This window comes from Ixodes scapularis, unplaced genomic scaffold (assembly GCF_016920785.2).
Source record: "Ixodes scapularis isolate PalLabHiFi unplaced genomic scaffold, ASM1692078v2 PGA_scaffold4__175_contigs__length_147842914, whole genome shotgun sequence".
In the NCBI taxonomy this organism is placed as follows: domain Eukaryota; kingdom Metazoa; phylum Arthropoda; class Arachnida; order Ixodida; family Ixodidae; genus Ixodes; species Ixodes scapularis.
This window is the reverse complement of record NW_024609879.1, coordinates 126663901-126676490: the sequence shown is the minus strand read 5'-3', so window position 1 is coordinate 126676490 and position 12590 is coordinate 126663901. Positions and strand designations below refer to the sequence as shown.

At 48.1% G+C, this 12590-nt stretch overlaps 1 protein-coding gene across 1 annotated transcript; it reads right to left on the bottom strand.

Annotated features, from left to right (window-relative positions):
* Positions 1-416: 416 nt before the first annotated feature.
* On the bottom strand, positions 417-6954 carry LOC120837969 (endochitinase-like; the record flags this gene model as incomplete). Its single annotated transcript, XM_042293701.1, has 2 exons — positions 417-1484; positions 6931-6954. Coding segments are annotated over 2 exons (1092 nt in total), but the record flags the coding sequence as incomplete, so codon positions are not given.
* Between the last annotated feature and the right edge of the window lie 5636 nt (positions 6955-12590).

The window sequence follows — 12590 nt, the reverse complement described above, 5'->3', positions numbered from 1 at the left end:
TACCGTTTCTTCTTTACAGTGAGCACGCAATCGTATATGTTTCTCAAATAATAAAGACATATTGTTCTCCAGCTTGAAGTATACCTATACAAAGGTAAAATCAAGAAAATTATTACAGACACTGCATCTTTTTGGATTAGAAGTACCACAGGGCAACATAATGGCCCAAGTAGCCTTTGACATCTGAGACCTCGCCAACAGTTATATAGCTTTATTATGGGGATCACGCACGGTGCAGAATTTAGGTGACAAATAGCAAAAGCTAAAAACTGGCAAAAGTTTCTCAAAATACCTTGAAAAAAAAAAAGAATATCAAAATGGCATTTTGTGCTAAAGCACTAACACCGTCATGCATCTGAAACTTGTCTAGAGTTTACTAAAGGTGGTTTGCATACCCGCATTCGTTACGCGGAAATCTACACCACACTCCGATCGTGCCAACCAGCGATGACCTTCGTCAGCGGGAACGGATCTCCGCAGACGCCTCTGAAGTCATCAAGAGACACGTCCCAGATGCCCACGCACGCAGCCTTATGCTTCCACAGCACCATTCGCAGCACTCGCTCGAGACTCGGCGCATCGAGGTAGCCGATCCATTGGTCGTCCTCGACTGCGTACGACCCGTAGGTCCCCTTCCCTCTCGTGGTCCATGTCCTGTTACAGATCTCGTAGAACGCCAAGAGACCAGGGGTCCCAGTGAACGGTCCGGGCTTACCAGGACCTAAAGCATTCGAGTTAATCTCGTAGTGATTGCCATCAGCAAGAGTATAAGACCTGCCGGCGATGGAGAAGACAAAGCAGAATTTGTGGAAGAGTGCTTCCTTTCCCGCGGAAACGAGTGAGTGCTTGGTCCTCAGGACGTCGTCTAGGGGATGTGGGAAGGCCGTCATCTTCGTCTTATTCATTACGGTTCTGCCGTCTTCCTGGAGCATCCAATAGGGTAAGACAAAAAACTGGTCCACGCTTTGGAATAAGGTTACCAGGTCGAAGTGAGCTATTTCTTGGTCGTCAGGGACGCCGATGTAGATTCGTCGCGTGGAACCTAGGGTTTGACGCAGCGTGGCTACAATTCTGTTCAGTTCGTCTTGGTAATGGGCTGCCTGTGACTGGTGGTACTGTTTCCAGTGCACCACTATTCCGTCGTAGCTGAAGCGGTTTAACCAAAATTGGACATTCTTGGCGAAGGTCTTTCTGTCCTCGGCATTCTTAGAGATCATCTTGAAAGCCCTCGAGTCCTTCATGTCTTCCCCGATGGCAGCAAGAACAGTAAGGTGAGGATGTGTCTTCTTGAGGGCAGCAAATTTGATAAGGCCCCCCTGCACAATATCAAACTCTGGCTCCTTGGCGATGAGTTCGAGGTCGTCGCTGATTCCGACTGAAGCGTACACGGCGTGCGTACAGAATGACACAGGGACATGGCCGGTCCGGAAGGACATCGGCGTTTGTCGTCGGAAGCTTGTGTGGTTGTAGTAGCAGACGACCTTGTAAGATGGCGGCTTAGACCCGAAGAAGAACAGAATTTCTTCGGTCGTCGTGGTCCGACGGGTGGTGGTCCTTAATGTTGTCGTGGTTGTGGACGGGGTTGTGGTCGATGTTGTGGTTGGGGTTGTCGTTGGAGTTGTGGTCGAAGTTGCGGTTGGAGTTGTAGTCATCGTTAATGTTGTCGAAGTTATTATTGTCGTAGAGGATGTTATAGGCGGTACGGTCACGTTCTCTGAATGTGCACTTGGCAGAGGTTTCCTGCATTTGCGAAAAGTGTTGAGCTGAATAATGTGCTCAAATAAATTCATGAATTGTTATTAGCACGCACAAGGCAAGGACGCACCTCAGCGTAAACATAATGGCATGTTTCGTGACCAAGAGGGAGCGGTGTTCATTGTTCGCTGGACGCATCTATCTTATAGATTATAAGATGAAAAAAAAAAAAAAAAAACACAACAAAAAACAACCCCAGAAGCTAGTCTGTTTTTTTCTCTTTATTCTGGTCGCACCTTCTCGTCTAAGTATAAATGCAATGACACCAGAATTAACACATACATCAATTGCCTACTTGCTAGACTGGCGCTATTAACACATAACGTTCCAGTCTAATTGTTTTTTGGTAAGAAAAAAAAAAAACTACACTGCCTAAACTATCATGCGAATCTGGCATAGAACATTGACAAGAAAGAAATGGGTAACATTTGCAGATCAGAATTTGGTTGGGGATATTATGGAAGGAAATAGTTTTTAGACTAACATACATTGAGGGAGAAAAATAACAGTTTTAATTTCAAGAACAATAAAACAAATTGAGGAATTTTCAGGACAGTAACTTCCGCTTGTTGCGTCTTTCTATAACAGCCATTTTAAAAAGCAAAAAAAAAAAAAAATCTTGCAAAGCTATACACAATTTGATGGGTGGTATTCACCATAGCCGAGTCTGTGGCTCTTGAGTGCCCGCTGACGGTGAGCTGTCACAGTGTCTTTGCAACATGCATTTCCCCCAAAAAGATTGTCGGGTTCAGCAGGATATAAGTGTGTGAGCCCTTTCCTGAGCGTACGCATAGGGTAAGTGCCCTCAAATCTAGAGTCCAATGAATATTACCACCCATGTTGCGCTTCCTGAAACGCGTCTTCTACTGGTGTCTTTACTATTCTACCCCGCCCATGACTCAAAAGTGGTGCTAAAGTTGCAACGAATTGCGCCACAGGAGCCGATATGCCATGCTGTTGAACTTCGCGACCCTGGCGGCTGGTTGTGAAAGTGCTGACGAAAAAAAAAAAAGCGAGCGGACGCAAGTGTAGCTGTCGTCGCAGCGTCCCAACTTGTGTCGTTCTTTTGATTCACATCTACTGTCGGCTGCAGAGACGACAGTCGAAAACGCGGCGGAGCAGGCGTCTGCCACCTACACCTCTGCTGCTCTGCCGCCGCCAGGATCGCGACAGGCACGATATTTCTTTGACGTCATCAAGTAAAAATCCAGGGGCCACTCTTGAAAACGCGGTAAACACACCAGTCGCAGACGCTCTCCAAGGAACTATGTCCATACTACGGCGCCTAGAACGCGCGTCCGACACGTTTGTGTAGCGTTCTACGCCGCCCGTGCGTCGAAAATGGCCCCGAAACGGCAACAATTGTCGTTAAACTAACGACAGTTCCGATTCTTGACACTTACCTCAGACTGCGTTTGCCGTAAGTTACGTTCTCGTCGTAATCCGGATGGAACGGCATCGCGCGGACGGTACTCCCAGTCCAGCTTGTGGCTCCATTTCCGCGTCCAGTTCGTGTAACGTAGCTGCTGCTATCCCTGTACGTTATGTCCTGGGTAGGAGTGGTTGAAATGGCGGCGTCTGGTCCATTGCCGCTGGCGGGAGTCCGTGCAGTGAGGGCCCAGACGAGGGCGCCCACGATGACTATGTTGCCGCAGAACATCAGAGCGTGGAACGAGTGGATCCTCGGACAGGCGTTGAGAGTGTCCTGATTTGTGGTCATGTTTAGTTTAGTGGCCTTCCGCGCGGTCGAGGAACGTTCTGGAACGATCATAGAAGGCAAACGGAAGAATAAATGGAGAAGTGTGTCTCACTCATAATTTTGCCCAATTCAACATTCACGAGACAACAAGGGCTTCTTTTTCAAATTCATAAAACAAAAAAAAATCATAATCGGATGAGCAAAGCGATAAGACCAAGAAGAGCGCACACACAACATGGACCTAATCACGGTTGATGTTTATAAGTTAAGAAAACTTAACGTACAGCTGCGACTCACGACCAGCTGGTACAGTATCCACAATATTTCAATGGAGGATAACGAATTCTGACCACCTACGGAAGGCGAGATGAAAAAAGACACAATCCCTTGTTTTTCCATAAGCGCCTTATCCAGTGCGGCACTGAAATCGTGGTGTATGTTTACCAGATCTCATTTTAACATCTAATCCGGCGCATAGAAAGGCCCTCCAGCATTTCGAATTATCTCACGAGCAAGCTACAAGTTCACAAAGGTCGATGCCGTCGAAGTTCTAATATCGTTGCGCTAAATCCACTCGCCATTGCATCAAGGCAAGATGCGGGTACAAGAGTGAATAAAAGTTCCCGAGAATAATCGTTCTGTCTTGTAGGTGGTGACTAAAGACAGTTATCAGCTAAGGAACGCAAGGAGTGGCGAGTCCTGCGCATCTAATTATGGCTCGGCAGCCAATGAGATCTTGGCATTATACGATTAGAACGCTGAAGAACAAAACACGCACAAATAAAAAACCGTGAACACGGTTTTTTATTTGTGCACACAGTTTCTCAAGCTGTCAGTGACTGAACTGACGACTACGATGTAAGACTGCATGTGTAGCATTGTTAGCCATATGAATCTTAGCAGTGCTGGGTGTGAATGGTGTACGCGTCTCGACAAATAAGACATAAAGTCGTAGCCCACGAAGGTGACTTTTTTTTTGGCGTTTGGGACGTGAATGATGTCTGGTACCCCTTCAGTGCTGTTATGCGTGAACAGAATGAACGTGTTCGAAGACGAGATGCGGAGACGTCACGGCGAACTGTCAACGACCTCGTCATGAGGACAGCGGCCTCCATGTCCTTTTGAGTGCAGTGACCTTTTGCTGCCGAGCTCATGGCGCTGACATGCTAATAGGTCCATAACGTCCGTAACGACTAATACGTTCACAACGTCCATAACGTTCATAACGGCGTTCATAACGTCGTTTAGTATTGTAGGAGGGTTATCCCTAGGAATATTACCAGCTCGATGGCCTTTAATTGCCGCAGCAAGCGCCATGCTCGTGACTTCTGACGTTAAGTCTATTGCTAAGAGGACGCCGTGTAATCGCGATTTTGGTTGGACGTCAAAAGACCAACTCTTTCTGTTTGCAGAAATGATAGCCGCGGTCAGAAATTTACCTTGTCTGGTAGATCTGGGACTAGGGATAGGTGCTACTCTCAGGCGCTATCATAAACAGTGGTCGGCTCGCAATATCTAAGCTAAACCATGGCAAAAGTCTGTTTGCTGTTCTGTTGTTCTATTGCCTTTTTTACTCTGTCATTTTTGCGTCAAAGTGCATTTTTTTTTGTATTGTCATTGTTATCGTTTGTTTGTAATCATTTAGTTTGAATCATTGTTTTTTAGGTTCTTGTCACGCATGCTAGCATTATAACTTCATTTTCACATCAGTTTTCTTTTATCTACATACTTTCGCTTTGCATTTGCTTTCTTTCCCTGTAATCCAAGATTCTTTTTCCTCGGAGCGTGTGTGTGTATCTGTGTGCGTGTGTGTGTGTGTGTGTGCTTCATTTTTTTGTTCTTTTTACTTTGTTTCTATTCTTTTGCTTTGATTGATACTTACCCTGAATGTACCCCTCCTCATGTAACGCCCTTAATTGGGTCTTTGAGGTACCATGAATAAATGAATAAAATTGGTCGGAAAAGAACCTTCCACGCTGACACCAACTTACGGATCCATACTGTCGGAACAGGTCCGGTAAACAAAATTCTCCGGCGGTGAGACATTGTTACAGTAACTCGCAGTTCTATTGGTCTGTGCTATCAGTCAACTTTCCGAGGGGAGGGAACCGGTCAGGATGGTGACGACCGATGATGGTGTTCGCCCGATGGAAGTCCCCCGGGAAGTCGAATAAGAAAAGAAAAAACACTAAATGTTGTTCGATCCCGCTGGCCACATGACGACGTTGGTTGGTTTACGATGGCCAGTGTGGCCACGTTAATTTCAAAACAAAACGAAAAGTCAACAGTAATTTACAATACAAAACTTCCAAAATTAAAACCCATGCTTTAGTCCCCAGTCTCAAGAGCCGAATTTCCCTGATCCCAAAAGCCGAATCTCCGAGAATCCTCTCGGCACCCCTTTCCTAGACTCGTAGAGGCCTCCTTTCCTTCCAGAGACGAACCAATCACTTCAAATTTGCCCATTGTCACGTAGTACACTCTTTCCCAATGATCAGAAAGCTGTCAACGTGACCCCCCTACGACACCTCAACGGTCAAACCCAAATTCTTTGGAGAGTCACTATGCTTTCCTCGCCGCCTGGCTGGCGCACCCAGTTAAGTTATTGCGTCGATTAAAAGAGGAGTTTCTACACTAAGCGGCGAAATACACCGCACACAGGCACATTCGCTTAAAAGCCACAAGTGCGGACAGAAGTACCTCTGCCCAATCCGTTTCTTAACGACCGGGGTCCGACTCGTCTTTGCCGAGCCCCGCGGCTGCTCGAAGCCCCCCGCGCGTGGGGGTGGAAGACGATTTCCCGTCCATGTTCCCCTCGAGCGTACAGCAAACGCCCAAAAATGCCGACACAAACGTAGGCAGCTAAAAAAAAAAACAAGAAAACAATGCCGACGCAACTATAGAAAGATAAAAATTTCTAAAACAAATCTTACGTATTACAAACAAGATTCTTCGTTACTTAACACTATCCCTGTCTTTTGCTCGTCTTTTATTATTTTCGAGTCAGTCTATCAGCCTATAGGTGGTATTCTCTGGTGGCCTTAGCTGAGCTCGCTGCTGCTGGGCACGTGCTAACGGCAGGCTTCCACAACGCTTCCAGCACACACAATGCACACCATCAAAATTCTCTTCTTTGGGAGATCATAAATAATAAACCCATCCCGAGCATGCGCTGTGAGCAGTCACCTCAGATATGGCGTCCATTGAATACCACCTATAGTGTGTCCCAGCGTGTACTCGTCTAGAAGGGGATCGGTGGCCGAGTACATGGGCTAGCGCACACCAGCTTGGAGCACATAGAGGAAAAGCTCGCGCTGCAGAACCCAGGCTAGAATTCGTACTGCATTGGCTAAATTGCTAATCTACAGTGGGTAACAATGTTGCCATGTCCTAACAGAGTAAACTCCTGCTGTATAAACAACTAACGACTAATCTGTTTTGTTTTTACTCGTCTAGACACCTTAACTGACATTTATTTCGGTTGCATTGACAGCAACTAAAGAAACAGCCCGACAAAATCGACGGGACGACCATGCTTCTTATGTCGCGTGGCGCAACCAATCCAATGTGTAGCTGCGAAAATTATTCACGAGTAAAGAAGAGGTCCACCCGGTATGTTTCCTTTCTCTGGTAAGTAGCTCGCGAGCGACGAAACCCATTCCATCAACACTGTTCTTTGGTTCAGACAGTTTGCATTCAGAAGCACAGTTACCGAGACAAGTGCTCTCCGTATACGGAGCGCAGCATGCTATCCAGGAAGTAGCTTTGCCAGGTTGTACGGTTGACTGTGGCATTACTGTTGCTTCCCTTGCTGCAAACAGAACTAGCACAGATGTCTGAACCACCTCTTTATGGTGGCCATGATTTTCTGGCTCAATAGTATTTCCTACTTTTTGCTTGAAACACGTAAAAATGCATCTTGAGGATTCAGCCAAAGATTTGATAGGTTCTAAACCGTCATTTAGGGCTTGTGTTGGCCTGCGGCATGGGCTGAGGACTACAAAGAATGGCAGCACATCAAGAAGACTATTGAGGTCCCTACCGATCGCCTCTTGGAAGATTAAAATGCCGTCCCAGGTGTCCGCCCCTTTACAATGAAGGGAAATTCTGCATGTGGACGCAGGTTAAACGAGATTTTAGTTCTACCTCGAACATTCGCGGATGACCTCAATTAACACACAGTTCATTTCCGCGGCGTTCCAAACGTTCTTAATCTAGGACATGAACCCTGGGATGCTGTCTTCAATCTTCTCACCACTTTCTATTCTGACGCAAGGCATAAATGTGATATTCTGGCCAGGCTCATAGTGAATTATCCCAAGCTCTTCTGTCTCACCTGGTTTTGAAGAAGGTGGGGAATATCGCCGTTCCACAGGCAATGCTGCCGAGTATTGACGCCGAGGCACGAGAACAGTCCGGCCACAAAATGTAGGAAGAGAAGGGAGCGCGTGTGAATCTTTGATCGGCGCTCAGGCTGCTCGAGCGCCCATGCAAAATAAAAAAAAAACTGGGTTGTGTGGTCTGCCCCGACGGGCGACGAGTCTCCCAGTTGTAGATGAGAAATTTAGCCAGTGCCGTACAACCGGAAGCCTGGGGTCTTTAACGTGCACCACGCAGTAGAGATACACAACCGCACGCCGGTACGATGGTCATTCAGATCGAAGCGGGCAGGGCCCGGGGTTGAACCCAGGCAGCGCGAGCTTTCACTCCACACGCTCCGAGCTGGTGTGCGCTAGCAGACAAGGCCACCGTTCCCCTAGCACCCATGCACCCGTAGCTCTATCTGCAAAGCCAGCAAAGTCGCAGAAAAATGTCCCCGAATAGGGTTTTCTTAAAGCTAAAGAAAGTAGGCAGTCGAGCTGGTTAAGTATTAGCGGCGAGATGTTTCTGCGGCACCCTCGTTCGGTTACCTTTCGTTACGTCATTACCTTGTGAGCAACAAGTTCGATGGTGTTTGTAATGGGCATGGTGGAAGCCTGAAATCCTAGCGCTCTCAAAGCAACACTGCCAACACCGTCAGAATTGAAGTTCTTACATTCCTTTTATATCCGTCGATGAGACATCCTTTACTGACGTCATAGTCAGCATTCGGCGAATTGTGGTGGGCCGACCACAGCGACGCTTTTGATCGCTCACGTCGGCAACAGACATAGTTACGTTGGAGCGAGGGGACAAAAAGGGACGGAGAAACGCGAAACTCGAAATGCAGCTAAAGATCTATTTTTCAGACCACATCCTTCAATAGACCCACAACCACACAAGGAGACACACATCTGTGGCAGATAAGAACCAAAGAACAAAAGAATAAAAGGTTCCGGCGACTGACAAAATGTCACGATAATTTGTAGGGAACACTGTAGTAGGGACACAAGAAAACCCTGAAAGAACCAACGCACTTTCTAAAGGCAAGCAAAAGGAGGTATTCACTGGACGCCATATTTGAGGGCGATGTTTAGAGCGCACGATAAGAATGAGCTCACCTTAATAGTCCGCTAAGACCGGCCATCTTGATGGTGCGGAATGTACGTGGCGAAAGAACTGTGGAAGCTTGGAAACAGTACGCACTCAGCCGTCGCGCACGCAGCAATGACTGCCTGTAAATACTCCCTATTAGCGATGTGCGCGACCAAAAGCGTCGCTGCAGTCAGCTTTCCACGATTGGTCAAACCATGGCCATATGAGCATTGTCAGATTGTAAACTTTGACGGTATCTGTTTCGGATTGCGATGGTTCCCAGCTTCCACAGTGCTTTTTAAACACACCACCAAACTCGTCGTCGCACCTGATGGTAAGTAGCCAGGATAACAACTGGTGACGTCACGGCGAAGCAAATCCCAGTCGTGACGTCACGAATGGAAACCATAAGAGGGCGCCACCGAAACATCTCGCTGCTAATACAGTGGCCGTGTTCCAAAATTTACTCGATCTTACTCCAGGGTAAAGGTTTTGTACCTTGGCGTTCCAAAACCTACCCGCGTCCAGCACTTTTCAATCTGTGTCGTCACGTGACACGAACCGCCGGAGTAACTCGGATCCATTTGGATGAAATTTGGAACACGGCCAGTGAGTCTGCTGTTTACCCTCACGCGAGTGTATGATAATCACAACGGCCTACCATAATCCAGACCTGCCCACAGAAGAGGGTGCCAGCGCTCACCTTATTGTGTACATGTCCGCGGCCGTATAGACGCTTTGCAGCAGCTGTGCATGGGCAGCGCCATAACTGACCTTCAGTTTTTGTTTCCCCTTATTACGTTTACTTCACTTCATTATTACCATAGCAGGCCAGGTTATTGCCATCTTAGATTTTATTCTGTCTTTCTCCACAGCATTGGCTTTTGTGGAGGCTCGTCCACACCAATTTCAGTGGCTCGGTATCTCGGTAAAACAAGAGAAGGTCAGCAATGGCGGCTGTATTCTGACGCGTGTGTAAAGCGTCTATAGCGTTTCCTCGGGGTTTGACTTCGCCACGCTGCACAAAGATTTTTTTTTTCTATGTTCGGTATTTGCAATTCTCAGGGATCGTGGTACCGCTGGTGAAAATCGTGCTCCCTATAGCTCCAGGATAGTCGGTTTCAGGATGAAAATGCTCGCTTCCACCTTTTTGACGTGGAAGTATAAGGTAAGGCTTAGCGCTCGCATTTCACATAATTAGAATGCCTTACGCGTCGCAGACCCAGCCTCGTGCTACTGTTCTACGACGACGATCATCCAGATGACAGTCATTTTTATAGGAAATATAGTGCGCCCCCTAAAGACCGTGAAAGTTGCGAATCCGCATATCAACCGAAGGCGCGCAAGGCACAAGGCGGTGTTATCTGGTCCTGACCACGACCTACTTTTGGTCGTGGTCAGTTGGTCAGTTCGTCGCGTTCCTGACCATGCTAGTACACTCTAACCATGCTCTCCTCGCGGCATCTCGTCAGGCTCGTCAGTCATATTGACGTGTGACAGATTCGACTCGTCACCAAAGGCGCAGGCTGGCAACACAGTGGCTGTTCATCTGTGATCCGAAAACGCGACTGGTTTCGATGATGGCACCTGAGTAGTCGGAGCTAAAAAATGCATTTGCGCTTCCGTGTCTGTGAAACGCGCTCTTTTCGATCAAAACAAACTTGAGAGCGACGCGCACTGTATACGTCCTACTCCTACTGCTAGAGCCCCTCTCCTGGGAAAAGTGGCGCCATTCATTGCTGTAGAAATGCTCAAGGCACGTACCGCGCGCCACTTCTGGGAAATTCATGGCGTCTAAAATCTAGCTCAGTGCTGCGCTGTGCCACCATGATCTTCCCAAGGGCTGCACGTAGCACGTGCCTCGTGCATCGACGAAGCTTGCGCTACTTTTGAAACATGAAGGGGCTTTACTATATTGTATCATGTTGACTCCTCGCCACGGTAGACCAAAATCAGTGAAACCCAAAAATTCTAACGCGAAGCTCGACGCTTATTCATTGGTGGAAAAGTCACGTAATCAACGCTGATTGGGTGGTTCCGCTAAGTAAGGGATGTTCTGGAAAAACACCGGGCTTTAAAACCCGACTAGCGCCAATATCTTCAATCCAGGAACTACTGTCAAGTGCGCATGCCGGGCTCGGTAACGCTCCGGAGCGATATCAGGACGTTTTACGTGTAACACATAAGGGACTTTTAGCAAACCGTTACCGTGTTCTGCGTACCGCAATACCGGAATCTTTGAATGATGCTTGTAAGCGCGCACCTTGCGGTCACGGTATCACCGGACGGCCGCTTAAAAGCATGCATCAAAGGCTTCCGTAGTGCAGTAAGCAGAACACCGGTAAGGACTTGCTAAAAGTCCCTAAACGACCGATCTCACTAAGCGATTCACGCATGCCTGACGCTACCATAAACCTAGTTTGCGGGAGGCTGGCGGCAGTGCACGAGACGGGTCGTGCCATCTCGTGCTCTGCGCGCGCAATGCTCCAGCGAGGTTATTTTACGTGCAAAAAGACGTTCCCTCATGCATTGCGGCAGCGGCGGCGAAATGAAACTGGCTGGTGAGGTTGCATGTGACGTCGTTTGCGGCTATGCCGGTATTTTATGCGCCGCGAGCATTTGGTTTGCCGTGTTAGTTTCCCACCACAGAAGTTGAAGTTCGAAGGAACCAGTAAGCAGAAATAACCGCCATGCAGTACCCAGCAAAGGCGACCCTTGCAGGCTATGTATTGCTAAAATAAACTAGAGGAGCAGTTTTAAGCTCGGGGTGCGCTCACGGCTGCCGTACATGGTGTCGACGGCACGAGAGGGCCCCACTGAAGCATGGGCTGTAGTAGCGCATGCATCGCATAGCATTTGCTGCGGCTTTGTAGTCGTCGTGTTCGTCGTCGTCGTGGTTGCCGTCGTAGTTGATTCTGCATTGCACTTCAATCGACGAAAGGGACAGAAAACACCTGGAAAAGATTTGAACGGGAGCCACTTCGCGATGCCAAACTGCCAAGCCAAACCTCCTTGCCGAAGACCATCGGAAAGCTTGATTCTTCCAGCCCATGCTACCGCAGCGCCGCTGCGTGCATCCGGGACATTTCCACGCTTGCCGCTCCACAGCAATCCATGGCCCGCTTCGGCGCCTGATCTAACTACCCCTCCTTGAGTTCACTGTAGTATTGCCCAGCAGTTCGATACGTGTTTTTTTTTTTTTTTAGGTGGCATTACTGGCACATGTTGCCTGAAGTCCCGTGATAAAATTCACACTTCGCGTTCCTTATATATGGAAATACCGACAGTCATTGTCCTGCGAATATCTAAGACGCGTGCCACGAGCGGGTGTTGGGCTGCCACCATTTGCTTACAGAGCAGCTCATTCCAGCGCAATGCCGCCATTTGCTTCCAAGCCTCACGCATGCACAGAGGGCACAGGCTTTATGCACTGACAGATTTGAAGCTATTTGCAAGACAAGTACAAACACATCAAGGGGCTTTACTCTCCCCTTTCCCCTAAAGCCTCATGAAGTGTTCGTGTTTGACAAGTAGCGTCAAATGCGGCAAGGCACGAAGGCACGTGCAGCGTGTGGCTCTTGTAAGCAAACGGCGGCGCAGCGCTGAAATGAGCATCCCTTGGCAGTGAACGGCGGTGGAGCACTCACTCGTGTCACGTGTTTTGCACATTCGCGCCACAATA